At 38.6% G+C, this 26,954-nt stretch overlaps 1 protein-coding gene across 7 annotated transcripts in view; it reads right to left on the bottom strand.

Moving 5' to 3' along the window:
* Positions 1–26,954, bottom strand: part of DPH6 (diphthamine biosynthesis 6) — a 370,092-nt gene that overhangs the window by 67,281 nt on the left and 275,857 nt on the right. For 4 of the 7 annotated variants that reach the window (XM_050953883.1, XM_050953882.1, XM_050953884.1 and 1 more), the window contains exon 14: positions 3,808–4,213. In XM_050953883.1, the coding sequence (XP_050809840.1) occupies positions 3,808–4,213 (406 nt within the window). Of the gene's footprint in view, positions 1–3,807; positions 4,214–6,971; positions 7,040–14,867; positions 15,239–26,954 lie in introns of those variants that run through there. The other 3 variants (XM_050953885.1, XM_050953886.1, XM_050953887.1) reach the window with 3 other exon arrangements.

Genomic DNA, 26,954 nt, shown 5'->3' with positions numbered 1-26,954 from the left:
TCAGTTCACCCTTTGATGTCAGAGATGTCAGTTTTGACACCGAGGGTGTAGATGCAGCTTCGGTGCCAGGTCTTTTCTCAGTGCCATCTTTTCTGCACTGGTCTTAGATGTAGTGTATTTATTGGATGGAGTGCTGGATAATGATGGCTTGTCCACTAACAGGATCCTGGAATTGTTTCCTCAGGCTCTGATGAGATCTTCATGGATTGTTCTAGAAGATGGAGTTTCAGCCTTGTGTTTCTCAACTTACGCATTCTAACAGAAAATGACAGACATACTGAGCATCTGCTAGGTATGTGTGATTCTCCCAAACTAATCTCCCTTTGAAGGGGATTAGTCCATTGAAAGATGGACAGGGCTTTAAACCTGCTGGTTTCAAGTCTGTCACATTAAGGAGGAGGGGGCATCAACAGGGGGGTGTAGCCATTGATACTTAGTTAAAGTGGGTCAATAGAATGGTTGAGGTTGAATATAAAGGTAATCAAAGGAGTTCTGAAGAAAATCAGAATGTTTAGCCAAAGCTAAGAACTAATGTGCTGGATACGCGTCAGGTTCCATCTCACTGCCACAGTCTTCGAATTGCAAGGAAACATCATGCTGCTCTGTCCTTTATACCCTCACATGGGGGCATGAAGAGGCACAAGGTGAATGTGTGGACCCAACAGACACTACTACTTGAAAGTTTCCAGTCTTGTGAGCACTGAGGCTCATGCACACTTACAATGGGATGCACACTGACACATACTTAAAGAAGAATGTTCTATTTTTTAGTCAAAAAAGGTAAAAGGCAATGTGTTTCTATAGTAAGTTAGCAAGGCACTAGTTGAATCTCTTACGTATTTTAATCTCAAGTGGTGGACTAGCATTTAAATTAAAAAGTCAACAACACAGAGTCAGCAACAAAAGCTAGCTTTACTAATTATAAAAAGCCTATAGTTAAGTTTCACCAAATATGGCAGCATAAAAGGCAAAAGCACATTACTGTTACTTTAGTGACATCAAAGCAAGGTATGACCCTAATAAAGTATAAGTGGAAAGTTCCTAGAACCTAATAACCAGTCAAGCTAAAAAAATTTATGTAAAAATATATTTATTAGTGTATGTCTATCAACAACAAGACTTCAACTAATTTGACAATTATTTTAAAACCACAATCTCAAAAACTAATAATCTAAATTGTCATTGAATTATAGACTCTAAAAAAATAATAAAAAGGTTGGGAAAACAATAAAAAAGGTTTGAAAACAGTAGGAGAAAAAAGGATTTCATACTCTTTTTCTTCCTACATGTTTGATCCCTTCGATATGCAGAATTACATAGGTAAAAAACTGTTAACATTGTTTCAAAACCGACAGTCGGAATATATAAAATTTATATTAATTTATATTTCATGAGCTATATAATAATAGCATGAAGAGACTCCTGGGGATATTTTAGCGGTCCATTAGTATACTGCATCCCTTGAGAGGTTGAAGCAACTCCACTGGAGACCTTATTCTTCACAATGCACCCAGAATGTATTTTAATGAAGCACTTAACCATGCCCCTTGTTGTGCCTTAATGCTGTATTAAAGATGTTTTTTTCTGATTTTGATCTTTCTTTACAGCAGAAAGGAAACTGGTTTAAAAATTCTCGTATCTGGGGTCTACAGTACACTGTCAGAATGGTAGCTAACAGGAAGAGTAGCCTCATTAGTAGCCATTTTATTGGAAACTTTATTTTCAGATACATTGCACAATGTGTCTTCTCTCCATATGAACTTTTTGAACAGAAGTGTTAAGCGACATGGGTGAAGTTTCCTTTTAAATTCTTTACTGGTAATTTAGTGCTGGCTGTAAATGTAATGCCTACTACGTTTTCACAAAAATGCATTTCTTACCAATGATGATAATGACAACGGTCATTAGGGCCTTAGAGAGAATTAAAAGGAACCAAGGATGAATGAATAAATAAAAACCATGATGACTCATTCTATACCCATGCCATTAGTATAACATAAAATACCAAACAGTCAAATTTCCTCCCATCCCATCTAGTTATACATTTTGCTCAATTCTAGACTGAAATAAGGCAAATGTACTTTATTCCAAAGTAATTATTATATGACCTATGAAGCATCAGGGAGGAAGCAGGCAAAAGGATAATGTAAATCACATTCTAGGAACATGTTTTAATCAGGCTTCTTCTTAGCTCTCAAACAAGGCATAGTAGAACAACAACATTCTGTCAGGCTATATGTTCATTTCTTGCTTCCTGGATTAAGCATGCTTATTTTATGCCACATTTTTTATCGCTTTCTATTTTTGTATTTTAAATCTATTAAACAATGTCAAGTTGAATTTCCTTCAAAAACTGCTGCAGGTTACGTAAAAAAAAAACTTAGGATCTTTGAGGGCTAGCTTTTATGTCAGCTAATTAATATGGATCATTTGTGGTTTTACAAATGTCTTTTTGTGTGTGTGTGTGTGTGCATGCATGCAAGAGATGGATATAGACTAAGGGCCTCATCCTACAGTACGGAGGAATGGAGGTTGTCCGTAACTCTGAAATGGTCATAACTCTGAACAAAGCACAGTTCGGGATCCAGATCCAGCAGTTGACACTCCAGGTCAGTTTTAAGCAGCAGGAAAACTTACTACTCAGTGCCAGCATGAGAGAGAAAGAGAGAGAGAGAGTGTGTGTGTGTGTGTGTGAGAGAGAGAGAGAGAGAGAGATGTCCCCCTCCCGGAGTGGGGGGAACAGCCCATCTCATGGCCATGGCTGTGGGTGGTAAAAGCAACCCGTCTCCCTCCCGCCCGATGGGGGTGAGGAAGGGGTGAAAGCCGTGCAGACTCCTACTCCTGGCTCTGTCTGTCTTGGTCTGGCAGCCCCAGTGTCTTGCTGTAAGAGGCGGGGCTATGTGTGGGGGTAGGGACAGGCAGCCCAGATGTGCCTACCTTTAAGATGCAGTACAGGCACAGTACACTATTTGCTTATTTTTTTTTTGTCTCTGCTGCTGTTTACTTCCAGTTTCACATGGTGTCTGAGTAACCACTCAGTAGGTAACTCTGGTGTTCATACCTTTGAGGTTCTACTATACTTCTGTTGAAGTCAATGGCTAAGCTCTTGTTGATTTCAATAAGAGCAGGATTAGGTCTTTAAACATTTTGTAGGCCTGTCAAATGAAAGAGGTGTCTGTGCAGTTGCACGTCCTTACTGTTTTCTCTAACTGAACATAGCCCGGACCCTAGACATCATGACACAGGAGATAAATTATAGTTATAATATTGTTATTGGTTTGAGCTCTCTTTACTTTGCAAGGGGATTGACATTCTAGAGAGTTCTAATTCTGCAACAAACATTAATGATTCAAACAATATACACTGATTGACAAAACACTTAGTCCACACTTATAGACACCCATGCACTCACCAATATTCTCTACCTTAGAGAAAGTGACCTTTTTTCATTGTTTTTCTATTTTAATCTTGTTTATGCTCTAAATAATTTTTGCCTGCTAGCATCTAGAAATTACCAGCTATGCTCCACATGATCAGCAATACGAATGCTTGGTAATTAAACTGTTCAAAGGCTTTTAGACAGAAGATTCATCCTTCCAGAGTCTGACTCATTTTTGTTTTTGTCATCTATTTGGGCTGCTAGATTTCTTGCCAGGATAATGTTTTTTTTGCTAAGTGGTAATATGGCTGGTGGTCAGAAAAGGAAAATTCATTCCCTAATCATGCCGACTCTTCAGAGGTGCTTTTCCAGCTAAACTTTAGATATAGGTAAATAAATATTCCCCTTCCTCCCAACAATAGTCTTACCTGCTTGTAGTGTTCCAGCATCAAAACTATCCTTCCTGTAGAAAGTTCTAAAACACAAGGGAATTGCACTGCAATCTTCTGAAAGTTTCTCGACAGCTTGTCTAAACACAGCAACCATATCATGGAGTTTCCTATCTAAATTGACTGACGAAGCAAACGATGAAATTGAGCTTAGGCATATTGAGATAGATGCACTAGATGCAGAACTGGACTCCACAGCTTCACATACAATTTGGCAGCCCTCTGACAACATCTTCATCACAAAACTTTTCCTTTTTGGTGGATCATCCACTACTGCAATGACATGCCACTCAATGAGTGCATCTCTGGGTAGGTGGGGAACCACGACCATAGTTAGCGTTCCACAGACTGCAGCTAGATCACTGTACATCTCTGGATCTTCTGCCTAAAAATTAAACAAAATATCCTGGGCATTAGCAAGGAATGGAAAAAACACAAGAAATAGAATTTTATATGTCCTCATAGAACCTGCACCATGAGAATTTAATTTATAAAACTGGCAAAGCTATAAAGAAATAGTAAACATATTAAACATTAAAGTGAAAGGAATGACTGATTTCATTATGTATATTAAAATAAATATATTCACATTGTGTTTATATGAATACTTCAGTGTTGTTAAATAATAAATAATAATTGGAGATATACCTATCTCCTAGAACTGGAAGAGACTTCGAAAGGTCATTGAGTCCAGCCCCCTGCTTTCACTAGCAGAACCAAGTACTGATTTTTTGCCCCAGATCCCTAAGTGGCCCCCGCAAGGACTGAACTCAGAACCCTGGGTTTATCAGGCCAATTCTCAAACCACTGAGCTATCCCTTCTCCTCTTCATAGAATATCTGGGGGTTGGAAGGGACCTCAAGAGGGCATCTAGTCCAACCCCCTACTCAAAGCAGGACCAATCCCCAGACAGATTTTTGCCCCAGATCCCTGAATGGCTCCCTTAAGGATTGAACTCACAACGCTGGGTTTAGCAGGCCAATGCTCAAACCACTGAGCTATCCCTCCCTCGATCAAGGATGCTTTGGTTTGTTCTGCAATCTGTCTTACTAAGAAAGTAATCAATCAATTATGAGTTTAACAGCTAATACCTGCTCATTGTCCCAACCTTAGCCTCCTACTAGGTCTTTGTCATTCAAAGGAGGAGTACTGATCTTAACAAACTTTATGCTTATTCTTATACAATAGACAGGAATCAAAGAACAGCAAAACAGACCATGTAATGTGACATTTGTCCAGTCATATTCTTTGAATGTAAGAAATGTTAAGGGTGCCGCTGAGGCCATGGAAATAAATGAGCACAATACTTATGTTCCATGAAACAAATTCAGTTACTAATTACACAGGTTGTTCTGAGAAGCAGCATGTCTTGAACATAGCTCTCTAAAGGATGAGGGCCTCTCCCTAGTGACAAAGCTCAGCCTGCATGCCCTGCAGGTCTGAGGTTATTCTTATATTACTTGGCAAGCCAACTGCTGTGCCTGTGAGCTGTATTTAATAATGGCAAACAAGAACTGGGATAATATTTAGCTTCTTACTTTCCCTACAAGCCCTGTAAAAATTACAAGCTAAATTTTACTGTACCATGGTAACAACTGTGGGAAGGGAACACTGCATGTTCACTACAGTTTCCTCTGGGAATGAGGGGAGGAATTTGAGAAACTGCACCCTTTTAAATCTAACAGTTAAGGGTTTCACATAGAACTTAGTTCTGAATTTTTACTAATTCAGGGATTGGCTGCTGGAGAGATTGCCCCACTGGTATTGCCCTGCACCTTCTATCCCTTTTCTTCTCACAGCACAGCTCCCTCAGGATAGCAACATAAGGCTCTGAGATTTTAAAACCTGAACAGAAACTCAGAATGGCCTCCAACAACCTTAAAGTTAATCATGGGCTTAAAGTTACATATAGTGTAAGCTTAAGTGCTTAAAGTTACATATATTGTCACAGTTACAGAGTGAAATATGCCTCAGATCCCTTTTAGTCCGTCTGAGGTGCACTTGTCAGGTGACAGATCTGGCTTCCTGCACCTCACTCTGAGTGGAACCATGCAGCAGTTCCCTTGTTTCCCAACTGCATTAACATAAGAAGCCCAGCTGCTTTTGACACCTGTAAACTCTTCCACTCCAGGGACCTGTGATGAGGAAGTTGATTAAAGTGACTCAAAAGTAGCATCTTCAAAACAAAGCATTATTTATTCATCCCCAAAAGGTACAAAGTATGAAGAGCAAAGGAGAAAAACAACAGAAGACCTACTATATACATGGCTCTTATACCTTAATCTTTCTGTGCCAGCTTTTGTAAATGCTCTTCAGCCCTGCTAACCCCTATCTCTGGCTGGGAGAAACAGATGTACTGCTTACAACATGCTCTCTCTGGTTATTCCCTTCCTAGCCTGTCAGCCTTCATTGACACTCCCTCTAGCCACTCACTCAACTTTATTCCCATTTCTAGGTCTAGGGTCCCTTAGATCTCTCTCTTTTCATCCTTGGCAAAACATCTGTGTCACTAGGGTGAGGCCAAGGAGTCACTTCTTCAAGGCTATGCACCATCTGCTGTGTTGGAGAATTTGTTGAGATGCTCCTTATCTAGGCCACTGTTCTACTTTTCTTGCTTTGTTTCTTTAACAACCCCTTTTGATCTAACTCCACAGCAAGCAGCCCATATAAACAAGCACACAGACATACAACAGATTTATAAAAAATAATACAGATATTTCCCAGTTCTCCACACGTGTGCCTAACTGCTTTCCAGTATGCATGAGTTCCTAACACATTTCACTCATGAAACCTGTTAAATGAAAACGAATCTGTTTATGAAAGTAAATCTTATTTTATTATATATATCCCCCCGAAGGAGTATTGTGCTGAAGGAATAATAAATTACTTTTACCTGTCTTCTGAGCACATGAATTTTTATTTAAACAAGTTTTAGATTTTCTCTCTGGTCAATAGCTTTTTTCATTTTTTTAAAAGAGATCAGACATTAAGTACTCTTGATATTAGTGGCTAACACTTTTCTTCTCCTTTGTGTTTATTGATAATAACTTTTTTATATACCAATTTGCTTATACTACAGTCTATACTGGTAATTCTTACATTGCCTGACCTATGAATGAAAAAATAATAATAAGTCATTTTACCTGAAGTCGATAAGGCCATAACACTCACCCTGCCTTCAATTCACATGCTCAATTTTCATCCACTCACTCTCGATTTCGAGAAGAAGGAATAATGACAGGTTAGAGGCACTTTATTTCAAAATTCACTCACAAAGTTACTGACAACCATTTTTCCACAGAAAAGTCTCTACTGCTTGACCCTCGTGAGCTGTTTACATGAAAAATGCACTTACTTCTAGATTAACGATAGTGGAGTCTAATTCCATACCAAACATATAGCAATTGCTTTAGCATCTCTGTTTTTGATATGGGACTAGAAATAGGGATAATTTGTCTCAAATTGCAGTCACTTCAGTCATAATAAAATCTCACTGAGTACTGTTTGCTTTCAGTACTTTCATTAGGTAAGCTGGGGCTGTTATTAAGGTACCAACACATAAATGTTATATTAGCACTTAACAGTAGCACAGTATTCTCCTCCAGGAGATGAATTCTAACCTTGTCAATATAATTCTGCTCTGAGTGCTGTAAAACAGTTTGAAAAGATGAAATACTGGTGCTTTGCACTGGAAAAAAAAAGTCATGCTCATTCAGGCTTAAAGGCCACTTTGTTGGCCCAAGGTGCTGAGGTACTGTTTAGAAAATAAGTCTAAAGAAGCTCTCTCAGGTCAAGTCAAGCATTGAGACAAACTTTTCTACTTTCTTGTATTTGTCTTAGGTTGTTAAATCAATTACTTAGTATTTCTGCTTGCCTTCAGCTGCCATTTAGAATATGAGAGGAAATACAAGAAAGGCCAAGATAAAGTACATTTTCAAACTCAAAAAATGATAATCATTCTGAGTGAAAGACATGCACTGTGCACCCAAACTGTCTCATAAATAGGCCCTACCAAATTCACAGTTTATTCTGATCAATTTCATGGCTATAGGATTTAAAGTTTAGTCAATTTCACATTTTCAGACCTTTACATCTGAAATTTTCATAGTGTTGTAACTGTGAAGATCCCAACCTAAAAAGTGGTTTGCAGTGGGGTGGAGTTTCAAAGCTGTTATAGGAGGGTCACAGGATTGCCACAGTCACTTCTATGCTGCCTTCATAGCTGGGGAGCTGCAGGGAGTTCCCAGAGGCATAGGTGGGTCTGATTTTCCCTAGGCTGCTGGGAGCGCCCCACCAGGGGGCTCCTCGCTGCTAGTCCCATCTGGGCTAGGGAGGGACAGGACTTGTCCTAACCTTGCACAGCTGCTCTTGGGGGGGAATCAGACCCATCCCTGAGTACCTCCTCTAGCTGCAGAAAGCTCCGCGGCTGGGGCACTCCCAGTAGCATGGGGAAGACTGGACCCACCTCCACCTCAGGAAGCCTCCTCTGGCTGCAGGAAGCTTTGGAGCTGCTGCCCAGCCACAGAGATTCATGTAGCAGGGAGAGGTACCCGGATGTATATCTGATCTCCTCCTGAGAGCAGCTGTGTAGGGAAGAGTAAGTCCCCTCCCTCCCCAGCCCAGGGACTAGAGCTGGGGAACAGTAGGAGCCACTGGCTGAGGTGCCCTCAGCCCTGCCCCTCCCACTTCCCTTCAGGATTTATTTCACAGTCCGTGACACATTTTTCATGGCTGTGAATTTGGTTGGGCCCTACTCATAAACTTGCATTTTGCAGCACCCCTAACCTTTAACTTAATGCAGCACAAGTGATGGAGCTGCTGGGAACTAAAGGTCTTTCTTATATTCCATTGTCTGTTATGGACTCTTTAAACAGTGACCTTTCCCAACTTATTTTCAAAAAAGCACTGTCATTTTTGAAGAACAGAGATATTCTATTCGTTTGAAAAAAGAGAGCCAAAGTTGTCACTTCCAAACAGCCTTAAATAACTGAATACCCTTTCTTTAATATCTGCAGCATACAAGGTATTCCTTATAGTATTAGGAAGTGCCAGGGAATACTGTATATAAGGAGCCAGGACTATTTAAGGTAAAATTGGCAATTTTAAAAAGTTATTTACAATCTAGTTATATTAATTTTTAAAATGTGAGTGGATTATACTGGATTGGGAAACAACACGTAAATAATTGTATGGAGGCCCTGATACTTCACCAAGATACTTAAGCACATCAAGTAAATGGGAATATTCACTGTGCTTAAATTTATTCACGTTTAAGGAACTTGCTGAACTGGGGTCTGAGTCTCTCACCACTTCTTGCCAAATGAAGGAAAGTTCAAAACTGCAGTTTCTCCCTGATTTTTAAACATATGATTAACCTGTACCTGGCTACCTTTCCACATTAACAATAAAATGATGGTTTAAAACAGAACTGCTATATGCTCATACACAAATGCTTTCCTGAGTTTTCTTTCTGTCAAAGGAGTTATATGCCTTAAGTTTGAATGCCTCACTTGATCAGGACATGCAGGCAAATGAACTACAGAAACATGAGATGAATTTAGGTGGCAGGCTGCAAATTTATTAATATAACACTGGGATGAGGGAGGGTACCAGGCATTTAATGGGTTCCAGTTGGAGGTTACAAGGCTCTGACCATATAACCAATAGCTCAGTGACAGTCTGTGAAGACTTCTGGTCTCCCCTTCTCCTATAGGCATAAGGTCTACCAGTGAAATTCCAGGTCTCATTTACCTCTGGAAGTGTCATTTTTAGCCTTTATACACACTTGACACCGGTCACTAAATGTGACAAGCTAATCAGCTTTACTTTTCCTAATATTAAACGTACAAGTCCTATTGCTTTCCTCCCAGCTGTGCCTCCATGATGCTGCGAAGAAGGTGAAAAAAACCCACTGGACCTTGGACAATTTGGTTCAATGTGGAAAAATTCCTTACTGATCATATAACAGGCCATTGGGTATATCTAAAAACACAGCTTCCATGCTACAACTAAAGGGAGGGAGAGTGGTTAAGCTACATGAGACAAAATGCATTTTAAAAGGTTGGGAGAGTTTAAGTGTGTGTGTGTGTGTGTGTGGAGGAGGGCACGGGGTACATGCAAGAGCAACTTGCTAGCCAGTCACCCATTCCCAGCCAATGGGAAGGTAGCAGATCTGAGGTAGGGTGGGCAGTCACCTCTCTTGCCCCACATGTGCTCTTGCATTGCCCACCCCTTCTGCCTTCTGGGCACCATGTTACATCCCCCAGTCTGGTCATGATTCTTTCCTTTAAACTGCTGATGGAGTTCTGAGAGAGATGGTTAATTTGATTTCATTCTGTTTGCATTCTTCATGTACAAGAGCTACAAGAATCCCATCACTTATTCCAATGAATGCCTAATTGGGTATTGTATTACTACAAAACAGTGTGGAAGTCATTGCAGTGAACAAACCTAAATCAAAAACATTGCACTGTAAGTGATGTAAATTAACTTAAGAATGTGACACTTAAAAATGTTTAAAATTAGTCTCGCTAATCTTTAAGTTTTTTTTAATTAAAAAACTGAAAAAGCCCACTACTTCCAAATGAAAGAGGGATTTGACAAAGTATGTTTGTCAAAGTATGTTTCTCAAAGTATGTTTTCAATCCAATATAGTATTTTACCTAATGAAAAAAAAATTGAAAAAAGATACATATTTTACATATTAACATTTATTACATATATTTGCTTGTTTGGGCTTCTTCCTTTAAGTACTTTACAAAGATATCCTTTTGTTGTGTGTGGAGGTTAAGGTTTAGTAATTTCATGAGTGAATATGAGATATGACTACATTTTAAGAGAGAGAAATATATGCGTAACTGCTAGTTCTACAAAGAACTGACTTAAAGAACAAAAATTGTTATGTTTCTTTTAGAACCTTCTCTGGTATATATTATTATACCCTTACTGTGGCAAGATCAATGTGCCTTTAAATAATACATTTAAATTTTCCTTTACACTGTCTGCATAAAACAGATTGTACCAAACTCCAGAGATCCAGTTTAAGCTTTGCTACAGTCTCCTAGAACAATAGGTTTACGACTTTTGTAAGTGGAGACTCCAATAGGAAAACTGCAGAGAAATAAGAAGTCAATTCCTGAGGATAGTAAGAGAGAAGTAAACCTTCTTTTCAGCATTCTAGTTTGTCAAACACGTGTGTCATAACATTTTTCCCAGATCCGGACCTTAGCGTCCAAAATATGGGTGGTAGCATGAAAACCTCCAAGCTTAGTTACCAGCTTGGACCTGGTGAAGCTGCCACCAGCCAGGAATCTATACAGTGCCTGGCGCACTGTGGTCTCCCCAAAACCTTCCCTGGGGGACCCCCAGACTCAGATTCCTTGAGTCTCACAACAAAGGGGAATAAACCATTTCCCTTCCCCCCTCCGGGTGTTCCCTCCCTGGGTTCCTGGAGAGATATACAGAAGCAAGCTCCGTGAATCTAAACACAGGGACTCCACCCTCCCTGTTTCCAGTGCTGGAAACACAAGTACTTCCTCCCTCACCCAGAGGGTATGCAAAGTCAGGTTAGTAAATCTAACACAAAGAGATTTTCCCCCCTGACTTCTTCCTCCCACCAATTCCCTGGTGAGCTGCAGACTCAATTCCCTGGAGTCCCCACTAAAGAAAAAACTCCAACAAGTCTTAAAAAGAAGGCTTTATATAAAAAAGGAAGAAAAGGACATAAAAATGGTCTCTCTGTATTAAGGTGACAAATACAGGGTCATTTGCTTAAAAGAAAAAAATGAATAAACAGCCTTATTCAAAAAGAATACAATTCAAAACATTCCAGCAACTACACACATGTAAATACAAAAGAAAACAATATAAACCTTATTGTCTTACTATCTTTGTACTTACAACTTGGAAACAGAAGATTAGAAAGCTGGAGATAGAAAAATCACTCTCATAGCCGAGAGGGTCAGACCCAAGACAAAGAACAAAGAAGTCACACACAAACTTCCCTCCACCCAGATTTGAAAAAGTCTTGTTTCCTGATTGGTCCTCTGGTCAGCTGTTTCAGGTTACTGGTGTTACCCCTTTACAGGTAAAATAACATTAACCCTTAGCTATCTGTTTATGACAACGTGTGAGCCAAATACATCGCTGGTGTAACTCTATTGATTTCAGTGGGTAAATCTGGCAGGTCCCGTATTTCACAGTGGTAAAATTAAGTGTGAAGAATCTTTTCTTTCCAAAGTTTACTGTTGTGAACTACAGGAAATAATACAGCCTGGTATTTGAATTCCTTTCTGAAATTACACAGGTTATTTGTCGTGTACTTGAAAAAAACCCATAATTTAAAGGTAGTATCCAAGATTGGTAGATTAAAATGGACTTTTAAAGGCTTTAGTAATTCTGGTTCTCTTCTACATTGTTTTATATCTTTGGATTTTTAAATATAATTTATTTAAGAAATTTAAGAGGCCGGGTGCTAATTATATTTAGGTTGTGTGACATTAACAAATATCCACTGAGAACACAACGGAGACCAGAATCCCATCTCACTTCTGACATAGCTAGTGTTGAACCCATATCTCTAGAATGAATAAGTAACTTAAAACTCTAAGAACTTTGGAAAGATCGTATGGAAAGGTCATAATACCTGCGTTATACCAGGCTCCCGCTTTTGGGCTGTCAATCAGGAAGCTTTCTTGAAGACTAAATTCACATAAATATTTTATTATAATAAATTACAAAAAGTAAACAAGAAACCCCGCCCCCAAAGTTACCACCTGCCTGTTTCCATTAAAAAAAAAAATCCTCTGTGTACATAATCCCAAAGCCACACATAATTTCAGATGGAATACCTTTTTGCTTAATTTATCAGATAAGGATCATACTTTTTTTTCTGTCTCATTATCTAGTGATAAAGGCTTAATAACCCTAAAGTCTGTGATTTTTCAACTAGCCATTTAATTTTACTCATTTCAATCTTTTTTCAAAACACATTTTATAGTCAGAGGACACAATGTATATCAGCACGGGAGCATGACAAGATTTTTACATTGCTGGACATCAACCTAGGCAAAAAAGTCACAGAATAACAATGGAAGGTATACAAGGAAATTTCTTATACTTTAAGATGCAAATAACTTTAATTGAGAGCACTGATTATACCAGGTTTCCTGCACACAATACTTGAGAGTGTATATTTAAACTAGTGACATTTGAAGAAGTTCACTCTTTAGCATTTGATACATTGCACACAGAGCAGAATCACGTAACATTAGGAATAAGCCACTTCTAAGTCAACTGATTTATCAAAAGGTGTAACAAATAGTTTAATAATTTTGATGAATTTATAGCAGTGAGCTAGAGTTCCAAGAGAAGCAAAATCTTAGGTGATTGCTTCATTTCATTTAGTACCGTACCTCTATGAATGAATCTGTACTTGAACAACACAAAGGAAAAAATAATAGTTACTGATACTATGCAAATGAATGCATCCTTTGCAAAGCACTGAAAATGTAGAGTGGGCTTTATGTCCTACCCACAGCTTACTCTGTCTTTCCACCAGTGCCTCTGTGCCTGATCTCTAAAGACCCATACTGAGAAGGCAACCATCTTACTCATTATGGCCTTTAATCTCCCTTGCTGATAATTTTAAATTTTTAAACAACCCTATGTCGCGCTTCCTTTTATGTGTTCTCATAGCTACAGAAATAATTTTGGAAGCAAAATATCTAAACAGTAAGCATAATAAAAATGAAACAGGTTAAAGCTTATTAGCAGCAGGGAGCAGATGCAGCAAAACTCTGCCAGTTCCCCTACATTTCCTCCCCAGCAGGGACTTTCTATCAAGCTGTGAGTTAGTTCTATAGTATAATGCAGGCTGCTGTTACAGCAATTGCACCTTCCTTTACCTCAGTATTGTACTAAGAATTCACTTTGATTTCTGATTTCTTTCTTTGTAATAATAATGTTTAAAGCAGTTCCTGCAGAGCTAAATGTAAAGTCAGGCACTATATGCCAGATGATCAGAAGGGCATGAAAATGTGACATTGATAAGAAAATAATTATATATTGAAAAGCTATTTTCTTTGCTTTAAAAATATTAACTTTTCTCTTGCCAAACTGAAGGCTCTTGAGCCAAGATAAAACCAGTTAATGATTAAAGTTAAGGTTCCTTGAAATACGTCTCAAACATACATCATTCAATATATCAGTTACAATGTGGAAAAAAGATACCTATTCAAGGAACAAAGTCATAAATTGATAGCAATATAACCTGAAAGCAAATGAAGTCTGCCACATGAAACATGATCACAGACTGTCACTCTTAAGGGTTTTATTCTTCATGTGCGGTGTCAAAAATAAGTACTTTTGGAAAGAGAGTAACTGAATGAAGAATGTTAAAGGTGGAAATATTCTACCTGATGAAAAGCTGTTGAGGAGGTATATTCAAATAGGGACAAGAGAAAATTTAATGGCCAAAATCTCTTCCGTGACCATTAAAAATGGCTTACTTTAAGATTTACAGTGGAAATGTCAGGTATTGCTATAAGTTGTCTTTGCAAGTCTGCTTTGCATCTGGAAGTCTTGAATACACTTGAGCTGTGGGGTTTATTTTCAAACACAAAACCTTAATTACGACTCCATACTTCCTCCAGAATACATTATATACCACCTACTTAGTCTGTGAACATGTCAATGCTAATGTTGCTGAGGTTGTAATTAAGCTTTTGTGTTATATAGTAAGGAAGGTTAATATGGTGTGTGTTTACTAATTTGTTGGAGGCAGAAAGAAGTTTATTGTAGGGATATAGGGTAAAATCTTGGCTGCACTGAAGTCAATGGCAAGACTTCCATAGACTTCAGTGGGGTCAGTATTTTACCCATGGAGTAGGCCACTGCCATTGGTAACATGCTGTGTGGATGTGCAGTTAAGAAGTGTCTCATAAATTGGCAGTTCCTTGCTTTCAAGGATTTGCATTGCAAGTTGTCACAATTAATCAGTCTTAATTCCACTTCTCTGTTGTTGCTTTGTTTATAGGGAGTTACATCTAAAGCAGAATATAATACCCTGACAGCATAGAAAGGTCAGCTATAGGAAGATGGAGCAAATTACACTAGTCCTGCATGGAATACACTAGCTTCTTATTCATTTCCAGGTGCAATTCAACATGTTGGCATTAGTCATTGAAGTCCTATATAGTTTGGTCCCTAGCTTCTGAGAGACTTGAAGGCAGTGCTAGGCAGTGCCATAGCAGTTGAGACCAGCTGATAACAGTTCATATATTTGGGCATCTGGAGAAGTTGAGGCAGGATATATTCAGTACGAGGTCCTTGACTCTGGAACTCACTTCAGATGCTGATCCAACAGAGTCTGGATTTGTTCATAGACACATACTTCTCACCATGTGTTACACTAAGATATTTTTAAAAATACATTGAGTACACATAATATCAATACACAGAGAGACATACACACTCACTACATATGTATCTATATTGTATATGGACATCTAACTACATAAAAAATGTGCTCAGAAACAGTAAAGGACACATTTCAAAAGCTGATAAAAATATTACCAAAACTACAGATCAAGAATTGAGAAATGTTGGCAATTAATATTTTTTGTCAGTAAATACTTAATCTTTTCTTTCATTTTCTAAACTGCGTGGCATTAGATTTCTTTTTAATTTGAAGTATATGGTTTATCTATATGCACGAATGCTTTTTGTAATCAATCACAGAAGATTATCCTGGATGTTTCAACAAAAATTTTTACTGGTGCAAGACCTACTCAAAAACACATCCACAATATTTATCATTAATACATGTCCCAGACGAAACAAAAAACAGGTTTCAAGTTTGTTTCCAGCTTTGTTTGAAAAATTACAACTGGAAGATTGACTGGGAGTTACAAGAATGTACCACACTAGCTGAAAGCATTTATTCTGCTTCATGGCAAAGAACAACAACAGAGAGGAAGTTAAAGTAATTATTCACTGCTGAGCTGGCATACACGTTACTGGGTCAACAGTTAGCACTATCTGATGTGCAGAAGTTTAAAGTGGCATAAAAATAATGTTAGTTCACATTCATGTCACTATGAGTACTAGCTGGAAAGTGGAGTAGGGAAAAGGACAAAGATGTTTTTTTTTTTTGTTCTGACATTTATGAGTAAGTAGATTGGTGAAGATGTGGAGTTATATTTTGGAGCCCATATGATAAGACTGAAGGGAAAGGAGTGGGATGAAATTGTATATTATGGCCAGAACAGAGGAACCTGAGATTATAATAGGGTACTGGAGTACAGTAGGATACCTTGGATTGTACTATAAATTAGGCTGGGAGAATTTTCCTGTGGAGAAGGTAATTTCCTGGGAGCTTTTCCCTTGGTTTCCTAGTTTAGGTTCTGACTCATGAATACAGCCTCAGTGGCAGAGTAATAACAGGGTTATGTAGCAACTTCCAACTCCAGCAGAGATGAGAGGGCCATGAGGGCTGGACTAGAAGGGTGATTTGTTTTGGGTGGTGGGCTTTGATTGGGGTTTGATGAGGGAGAGTTCTATTTCATTGTGTGTGGGGGGGACGGTTTAAGGGCAATTTGTTGTCCACACACAATAGAAGGGCTTTGATTCCTGCCCTAGAGGATACTATTTGTTTGTTTCACTACAGCAGATACAACTCATCAATGGCTACTGAGTGGTGGCTATAAGGTACTGCCATAGATTTGGGATGTGAGGCCCACTGTGATAGCTGACTGGCTCCTGAGACGTGGGTTCATGGCTATTTGTTGGGGTGAGCATGAGAGGATTCATAAGGAAGAGGCCATTTTCTAGATGTAGACCAGGCATTTAGCATTTGATATCAGACCCAATGGTTTTGTTGAAAGTGTCTTCTCTGGAGCTTTCAAAAGGGATGTTACTATGCAGTTCGTGCTATTAAATGCAGGGTCATTGGTTAATAAAAATGCACTTTCTGTTTGTCGAGTTTGCAACAGTGGTTGTCCTTTTGGACACTTGGTTATTCCTGGATTCCCACATAGCAGCATTAATACTGAAGACAGACCGTTCTTACTGAGGGATCTGGGGCTCTGAATTTTATTTTCCTGTTGATCTGATAAAGTCCTACCCTGTTAAACCACAGTACAGCATCAGTGATAAAATAGATTCCTAAGGGACTCTATAAGAGAGAGCCTTTTGGCCCCCATATACCACCAAATGAAACCACCTATACCGGAAACAAAGGAGTGGAACCATTTACAGTTTGATTAGTAGTGTCTTATAATTAAGGATAGCAAAAGCTGCAAACATATCTGATATCAGTAAAGAACATGGTCTTTCATCTGTCAGTTGAAGAGTGCTCATTGCACAAACTAATGCTAACTAGACACTCTGTTAGGACAAGTGCCTAGACTGAAGGTAACAAAGAACCCTGTTCCATGCAGAGGCCCCGGAGGTTGACTATCCAACTACTTTCTTGATCCTTCCTCTAACAGGGAGGTTTGAGATGATGTATGACTGTGTGTAATTAGATCTCCAATTTCATGAGGTCGTTTTTCAAGCAAAGGTTGCATTTCAGCACTTTTTAAACAGACAAGCATTCTGCCTTCCTTAAGAAAGCACTGATAACAGGGGCCCAACTCATGAGACAAAGTTCCTAATGGCCTCCACAAGACATGACAGGTATGGAATCTGACCAGAGGTTGTCAAAGGGCAAAGATATTGTCTCACCCGTCCAGGAGAGTGGATGCATTCATGACCTCTTGCTTAGTGCAAAAGTGACAGGCTTAAAACACAACTAATCTCTTCTGCAAAGAAGATGGAAAATCACTCAAAGCACTCAGATAAAGAGACTGCTCCAGGGGAAAAAAGACAGTCTTGATGAACCAGGCTGTTTACCACTCTGAACAACTCGATGGGCAATTCTTCACTGTGCCTAATTTGGACACAAAATTCTTTGCCTCTATTCTAATTAGATAATAAAGAATATGAGCCAGATCCTCAACTGGTGTAAATCAACGTACTCCATTGACTACAACCAAAGGATGCTGATTTACACCAGCTGTGGTCTGGCTTGATATATTCCCATGAAGTAAGTAAACATGACTATAACTATTTTACATTCATGTTCAGAATGGATAAAATGTGTTTTAAAGATAATCTTCATCTATGCTTATTAGAACATTAAGTACTCTGTAATGGTTTTTTATTCGCATACACATACATTTAATTTGTAATAAAGGTTTTAGTTAAGACCACACAAACAGTTTCACTGTTCTCTTTGTTATATTCTGTTTTAAATGCATCAGTCTATATAGATTTAATTATTTTTACAAACAGAATATTATAATCTACCTCCTTACAAATATAAAATAAAAAAAATTACTGGTAATCCTTTCACATCCCACTGTGGGCAAGTGTCAAAAAGCCAGAATATTTTCAAGGTCCTCCAGAGTTCCACTATCTGACCCGTGTTAAATATTCTTATTACAATTACTTCAAATGAATACAAAAGCTTTGTTTAATCCTAACCCTGGGGAAATGATATACACTAGGCATAAGATGAAAGACCCACTGCTACTTTGCTCTTTGAATGCATTGCATGTTCTTAACATGGGCTGTAAAAAAAAAACAACCTGTTTTAATATCTCAAATGGAACATTCAAAACATCATCTAGCTGCAAAATAAATATCATAAACCTGATGTGAGAGAAGGTGGACACAGAAACACGCCTTTTCAGAGTATTGAATTTTTGATATTGGTTTATGACAATATTTTTCAAAATTATTAGTTTTCTTTTGATGATATGACCAATTAATTAAAATGCAGGAGATCTTCTCAGCAATGTAAAAGTAGTAGAGTTTAATCTACCTGTCATTTTACATCTTTATAATATTCATTAACTTCTGTATGTTATATTTCAGTTATTCTCTTTGTAATTACGAGGTGAAGAAGGGGGTGACTTTAACTAGCATTTCCTATACAATGGCCTATAGGTCAAAGTACATGGCATAATTTCAAATAATGTTTTATATATCTTACTATAAATATTCATATAAAAGATAAATAAGTACATACACTAAAATATGTATATAAACACATTTTCCTTGGCTATTATAGCTTTATAGCTAGTAAAAAGAGACATATCCATCCACAGAGATCTAGACTCTCACAGTGGAGTCCATTTTTCTTCAAAAGTTTCCATGCCCTCTTTAAGATAAAAGGTAATTTACTCCATGGATAAAGAGGATCTAAAGCCTCTGTCCAATTCTTTTTTGCAGGAGTAGTCCCTGTTGTCCAGTGTTTGAATATAACCTCTTTCTGTTCTTACTAGGATAAACAGCCATGGCCATTTACAAATTATATTCAAATTAACAACTGCCAATATACTAAAACACCAAGGGCCAGATTTACAAAGAAATTGAAAGATGAAGATTGACCTGTAAAGAAGGTACTTTCCTGGGAGCCTTTCCCTTGGTTCCCTATTTTAGGTTCTGACTCATGACTACAGCCTCAGTGGCAGAATAATAGAGTTATGTAGCAATTTTCAAAAGTCCCTAAGCAAGTTAGGTGCCTAAATCCCATGGAAGCCAATGGAATTAGGTTACTAACCTGCTTAGGTGTTTTATGAAAATCCCACTAAATTACTATTTGCACCTTTAGGTGCCTAAATACTTTGTAAATCTGGCTCCATGGCCAAAAGATTCACAGTTGGGCACTTAAAGTTACAGTCCTAAATCCATATTTAGACACCTTAATAAAAGTGGCTTGATTTTCATAAATCCTGGAGCATCCATCAAATTCAATGGGATTTGTTGGTGCTCAACACTTTTGAAAATCAGGCCACCTTTATTTAGGAACCCGCACTTGTATTAAGGAGCTTAGTTTGCACAACCAGGTTTGAAAGTTTTGCCCAAAATTTAAAATGACTAAGGTACATAGACATGATATCCATCGGATAAAATATGGCAAATCCCCTTCCTCAGCTTCTACATGATGTGCCATTAAGATACTTATTGTCAGTAACCCACCTGGTATATCTGGCAGAGTAAAAATAATTAATAGCACTTATTGGTGAGTTTGAAGCAATCACAGACTCTCACAACCACTCACACTGAATGAGTGCCATAAAAAAAGCATTTGGAGAACTCCTTGTAGGACTCCCCCACAGCACAAAGGCAGTAAATCCAATGTTACTGCCTTTTAATTGCTGCAGTATACTCCTCCATGTGTGCTGAGGATGGAGTATGTTTTCAGTTTTTTACTGTCTTTGTTGGAAAGTATTTAATGGAGTAAGATAAGCAATCCATGCCTGAAATTTTGTTTTGCCAAATCCAAATCTGGCAAAAACATCCAGCATGCATATACTTTTGATGCCACTAACTGGATTTTTCAATGTAAAGTTCATTGATATTGATGACAATGATGGATATGCTGGAAATAGTCAAAGTACAAGAATTAATCCAATATGGAACTAACACATTCAACCATAATATCATAATTTATAGAAAGAAAATGAAAATATAAAATGAACTGCTTGAATCAATGGATGTAGACTAACTGGTGTTACAGTTAGCAATAGATCTTGCTATGATGTTAAATGTTATCTTACTCCATAAAGTTCACATTTATTCCACACCTTGTCATGGAATATTTGTTCTGATCTTTCCAGTTCTCTCTGATTCATCCATTTTCCCAAACTCCCCATTCACTATTGCTTCATTATCACTCAAAATATTTGTAATCATCTGGAAATTCTCACTTATTACTCAAAGTTTAGAATGAAGTTTAAAAACTAAATTTAAATCCTCTAAAAGTAAAAAAAAAAAAAAAAAAAAAAAAAGCCCTCAACGTCACTACATATATTAAGTGTTTAAACAAATATTTCCCTTTTTAGGACAAGGAAAAGTAAAAGGATACAGTTCTGTACAGTTTTGGCAAACCTACCCGCCTGAAGTTTTGTATACACCATCAAATCTGAATAAGAGGTGGAAACAACTTTCACTATCTGGCTACCATTTGTGGGGAACAACATTTCAAAAGTAGTCAAAGGCCTTAGAGTACCCTTAATTCATGGACGAAATCCAAGCAGGCTGGGCTTAACAGATATCTTCGGTGATCTTAAACACAAATAGCTCAGGGGTTTGAGCATTGGCCTACTAAACCCAGGGTTGTGAGTTCAATCCCTGAGGGGGCCATTAAGGGAACTGGGGTAAAAATCTGGGGATTGGTCCTGCTTGGAGCAGGGGGTTGGACTAGATGACCTCCTGAGGTCCCTTCCAACCCTAATAGTCTATGATTCTATGAAAAAGGAAGCTTATAAGAAGTGGAAACTTGGACAGATGACTAGGGAGGAGCATACAGATATTGCTCGAGCATGCAGAGCTGTAATCACGAAGGCCAAAGCACAATTGGAGTTGCAGCTAGCAAGGGACATGAAGGGTAACAAGAAGGATTTCTACAGGTATGTTAGTAACAAGAAGGAAGTTGGGAAAGTGTGAGACCCTTACTGAATAGGGGAAGCAACCTAGTGACTGATGATGTGCATAAAGCTGAAGTATTCGTGCTTTTTTTGCCTTGGTCTTCACAGACAAGGTCAGCTCCAAGACTGCTGCACTGGGGAGGAGGTGAGCAGCCCTCAGTGGTGAAAGAACAGATTAAGGATTATTTGGAAAAGCTGGACATGCACAAGTCCATGGGGCTGGATCTAATGCATCTGAGGGTGCTGAGGGAGTTGGCTGATGTGATTGCAGAGCCACTGGCCATTATCTTTGAAAACTCTTGGAAATCGGGGCAGGTCCTGGATGACTGGAAAAAGGCAAATATAGTGCCCATCTTTAAAAAATGGAAGAAGCAGAATTCGAGGAACTACAGACCAGTCAGCCTCACCTCAGTCCTTGGGAAAATCATGGAGCAGGTCCTCAAGGCATCCATTTTGAAGCACTTGGAGGAGAGGAAGGTGATCAGGAACAATCAACATGGATTCACCGAGGGCAAGTCATGCCTGACCAATCTGATTGCCTTCTGTGATTAGATAACTGGCTCTGTGGATATGGGGAAAGCAATGGACATGGATATATACTGACTTTAGCAAAGCTTTTGATAGAGTCTCGCACAGTATTCCTGCAAGTTAATGAAGTATGGATTGGATGTATGGACTATAAGGTAGATAGAAAGCTGACTAGATCGTTGGGCTCAATGGGTTGTGATCAACACCTTCATGTCTAGTTGGCAGCCACTCTCAAGCGGAGTGTCCCAGTGGTCGGTCCTAGTGCCAGTTTTGTTCAAATCTTCATTAATGATCTGGATGATGGGATGGACTGCAGCCTCAGCAAGTTCGCGGATGACACTAAGATAAGGGGAGAGGTAGGGATAGGATAGGGATAGGGTCCAGAGTGACCTAGACAAATTGGAGGGTTGGGCCAAAAGAAATATGATGAGGTTCAACAAGGACAAGTGCAGAGTCCTGCACTTAGGACGGAAGAATCCCGTGCACTGCTACAGGCTGGGGACCGACTGGCTTAGCAGCAGTACTGCCGAAAAGGACCTGAGGATTACAGTGGACGTGAAGCTGGATATGAGTTAACAGTGTGCCCCTGTTGCCAAGAAGGCTAATGGCATATTGGGCTGCATTAGTAGGAGCATTGCCAGCAGATCAAGGGAAATGATTATTCCCCTCTATTCGGCACTGGTGAGGCCACATCTGCAGTACTGTGTCCAGTTTTGGGCCCCCTACTACAAAAAGGATGTAGACAAATTGGAGAGAGTCCAGCAGAGGGCAACAAAAATGATTAGGGAGCTGGGGCACATGACTTATGAGGAGAGGATGAGGGAACTGGGCTTATTTAGTCTGCAGAAGAGAAGAGTGAAGGGGGGATTTGATAGCAGCCTTAACTACCTGAAGGATTTTCCAAAGAGGATGGAGCTAGGCTGTTCTCAGTGGTGGCTGATGACAGAACAAGGAATAATGGTCTCAGGTGGCAGTGGGGGAGGTCTAGGTTGGATATTAGGAAAAACTATTTCACTAAGAGGGTGATGAAGCGCTGGAATAGGTTACCTAGGGAGGTGGTTTAGTCTTTTTGATTGTTTTCTTTATTTGCAAATGTGTATTTTGCTGGAATGATTTTAATGTGTGTTTGTGCTGGGAGGAAGGCTCCTTTCTAGTGTCTATAAGCTGAAAGACCCTGTAACATTTACCATCTAAATTACAGTGACAACTTTTACTTTTTTTCTTTCTTTTATTAAAAGTTAAAATAAAAAGGAAAAGTTGTCACTGTAATTTAGATGGTAAATGTTACAGGGTCTTTCAGCTTATAGACACTAGAGAGGAGCCTTCCCCCCAGCACAAACACACATTAAAATCATTCCAGCAAAATACACATTTGCAAATAAAGAAAACAATCAGAAAGACTAAACCACCTTGTACTGGTACTTACTAGTTGAATAGAAAATTAGAGAGCCTGTAGGTACGTCTGGTTACCCTCTCAGAACCCAGAGAGAACAACAGACAAAGAAAACACACAAACAAAGACTTCCCTCCACACAGATTTTAAAGTATCTTGTCTCCTGATTGGTCCCCTGGTCAGGTGTTCCAGGTTCACTGTTTGTAACCCTTTACAGGTAAAAGAGACATTAACCCTTAACTATCTGTTTATGACAGATGTACTTAAACATTTTGTTATTACCTTCTGAGTTTTTGGTTAGCCGTTCTTCAGACTCCTTTTCGGCTTTTCTTATTACATTTTTACACTTAATTTGGCAGTGTTTATGCTCCTTTCTATTTATCTCACTAGGATTTGACTTCCACTTTTTAAAAGATGCCTTTTTATCTTGCACTGCTTCTTTTACATGGCTGTTAAGCAATGGTGGCTCTTTTTTAGTTCTTTTACTGTGATTTTTAATTTGGGGTATACATTTCAGTTGGGCCTCTATTATGGTGTCTTTGAAAAGTGTCCATGCAGCTTGCAGGGATTTCACTTTAGTCACTGTATCTTTTAATTTCTATTTAACTAACCCCCTCATTTTTGCACAGTTCCCCTTTTTGAAATTAAATGCCATAGTGTTGCACTGTTGAGATGTTCTTCCCACCACAGGGATGTTAAATGTTGTTATATTATGGTCACTATTTCCAAGTGGTCCTGTTATAGTTACCTCTTGGACCAGCTCCTGTGCTCCACTCAGGACTGAATTGAGAGTTGCCTCTCCCCCTGTGGGTTCCCGTACCAGATGCTCCAAGAAGCACACAATTCAATCCTTACTGAGTAAAGTACTTAAACAGATTAAATTAATAAAATTTTGCAGCCAGAGTCACTGTTATATCATTATACGATAAATATTTGGAATATTTCCATCTATCAATAATGCCATCTGTCCCATCCAATACAAATGGACTACAATCCATATGGCTTATTTTTTCTATTGATTACTCTGATGAATGAGTTAGCAAAACCACTCATAAAATCATCATATTACATGACACTGTCATTAAAAAGATGCGAAGAAAAGAAAAACACAAGATGATACTTATCCTGAAAACTGTCAGTTCAATCTACAGGAAGTTTTAGAAAAGTTATGCTATAAACTTTAAAAAAAAAAAAAAAAAAAGCTCTAAATGTTAACTACCCGGTTAGCCAGAAACTGCCCTAGCACCTGAACACACAAGATTATTATTAGTAATTATTAATAGTACAGTAACTTGTAAAGTGTGCTAACTGCTTTACAGACATTCAGGAAGACACATTCCCTGCCCCAAAGAATGAAGAATGTACAAGATGTATGAAAAGCGCGGGAATAGAGGAGAAGGGTTACAACATACAAAGTGATTGGGGTGATGATTTCACATGGCTTGTTAGCTCCAATTATTTTTTCGACTTTGACTACTCATATTCTTATCCTTGCTTATATTCGATTTTAATTGCTTCTGCTATTATCCTTTGTTTTATCTTGACTTTAACCCTTGCCTACCTCTCAACTATTTACTTCCACTATAATCACCATGTAATAACAATCCATATGACTTGCTGACCCACTGTTTTCGGATTGGTCCCTGTGCTGGTGGCATGGGCAGGTAAGAGGAACGAAAACTTTTTTGCCGCACAAGCTTTTCCTGTGCCTCACTACTGGTGCAGTATCTCCCTGGGGACTGGGCTTTTAAAAGGATTGCCCTTCTGAAGAAATAAGAACTGGTGCTGACTCTGACATCCTCTGTCTAGCTTTTCAAAAAATTCTCAGTGAAACCTTGTTTGTGAAGAAACTCAGATTCTCACAATGTCAAAAGCAGCAAGGGAAGCTTTTCAATTACCACCATGCAACACTCAATACTTCTACAAGCATTTTGTGATAACTAAACATTTATATGTCTGTAACACATTTCAGACAGAAGGATCCCAAAGTGTTCAACACTGCATAGGTAAGAAATCACTCACCAACATTGAAATGTTGCCAGACTCAGTGCTGGACACAGTGGCTGCTGAGCAGCACCCAGCTATGATACACAAAAGCTTAAAGCAGAAAATGGAAATTCCTGTTGCCATCTGAATCACCAGTGAAATTGGCCTAGATACTGGGGTTAGATTCCCTATTCTTACAAAAAATACTCTTTTGATCTTCAATAACCACAGATGGTCAGGATCTTAGCTTTCTGGTTCATCTAAAAGACAACACGTCCAGCAGTACTGTCATCTGCTAACACCATCCTGGGGCATTGGCTCAGTACTGAATCACAGGGAAGAATGTGTGATGAGCCACTATGGAATTCATGAAGTATCTGTGCTTTCCTTAGAAGTCTAATAAATGTACTGCCCAGGCCTATCACTACTTAAATAATAAAATCTGGTAAGATTACAGACAGAAGCTATATAATTGCAGGAAATTGATGGTACCCTGCATGAACATTCTTAAATAATCTTTTACCATCACCTCTCTTTCATAATTCAGTATTTCTAATGCTATCTTGCCTTTGGATCAACTGGAACAAGAGATCTTTACTTACTGAAATAGACAAAAACAAATAAAGCTGAATTGGAAGTTACACAAGAATATTATTGATAGGTAGTCCACTTCCTAAAACAATTCAAAAGCTTAGAAATTAGAAGTCTTTCAAAACCCAGTAAATTTTACACAAAGTTCAGAAGCCTAATTTATGAATTTACTTTGCAACTGACACAACTTTAAAAAAACAAGAGAAATAAATTTTCTGAGACCATTATGCAATATATTTCATAACAGCAGTGAGCTGGTTCTTAACCCGTTTTCCTCGGTTGAAGTTAAACTATTGCATGAGTAGAATGAGGTGAGAATCTTTTCCCAGGTATTATGGATTTTCTTCCCCTTTCACATTCTCTTAGTCTTGCTTTAATTTAATGTCTATTAAATGCTTGTCAATTATGAGTCATCCCCAACAGCAATTACAAATAGCATTATAATTCCATCTAACAGAAGTCAGGAGAAAAAAGATAATTTAACGCTAGTATATATGAGTACTGATCTGCTCATTGCCTTTTAAGTCAGAGACTTACAGAGCAAAATTATAGAAAATAAGATCAAAGGAGAAAAATAAAGCACCAAGTGGTACTTCTGTATAGAAGACCAAGGGATTTAGAGTGAGATAAGAGGGCTATGACAAATAGAACAATCAGTACATAGTCTTCTTTTGTAGTATACTCGTCTTTCCCCATTTTATCTAGCAACAGCAACTGCAGATGGCTGAAGTCATAAGAAGTGAGATAAAGGATGTGGGCTTATTTTACAGTGAAAAAGTCAGCAGATAAGAACATAGGAACATAAGAATGGCCATACTGTGTCAGACCAAAGGTCCATCCATCCCAGTATCCTGTCAGTGGCCAATGCCAGGTGTCCCAGAGAGAGTGAACTAACAGGTAATGATCAAGTGATCTCTCTCCTGCCATCCATCTCCATCCTCTGACGAACAGAGGATAGGAACACCATTCCTTACCCATCCTGGCTAATAACCATTAAAGGATTTAACCTCCATGAATGTATCTAGTTCTCTTTTAAACTCTGTTACAGTCCTAGCCTTCACAACCTCCTCAGGCAAGGAGTTCCACAGGCTGATTGTGTGCTGTATGAAGAAGAACTTCCTTTTACTCATTTTAAACCTGATGCCCATTAA

This window comes from Gopherus flavomarginatus, chromosome 5, assembly GCF_025201925.1.
Source record: "Gopherus flavomarginatus isolate rGopFla2 chromosome 5, rGopFla2.mat.asm, whole genome shotgun sequence".
Taxonomy (NCBI): Eukaryota; Metazoa; Chordata; order Testudines; family Testudinidae; genus Gopherus; species Gopherus flavomarginatus.
This window is presented reverse-complemented; position numbering and strand designations above follow the sequence as displayed.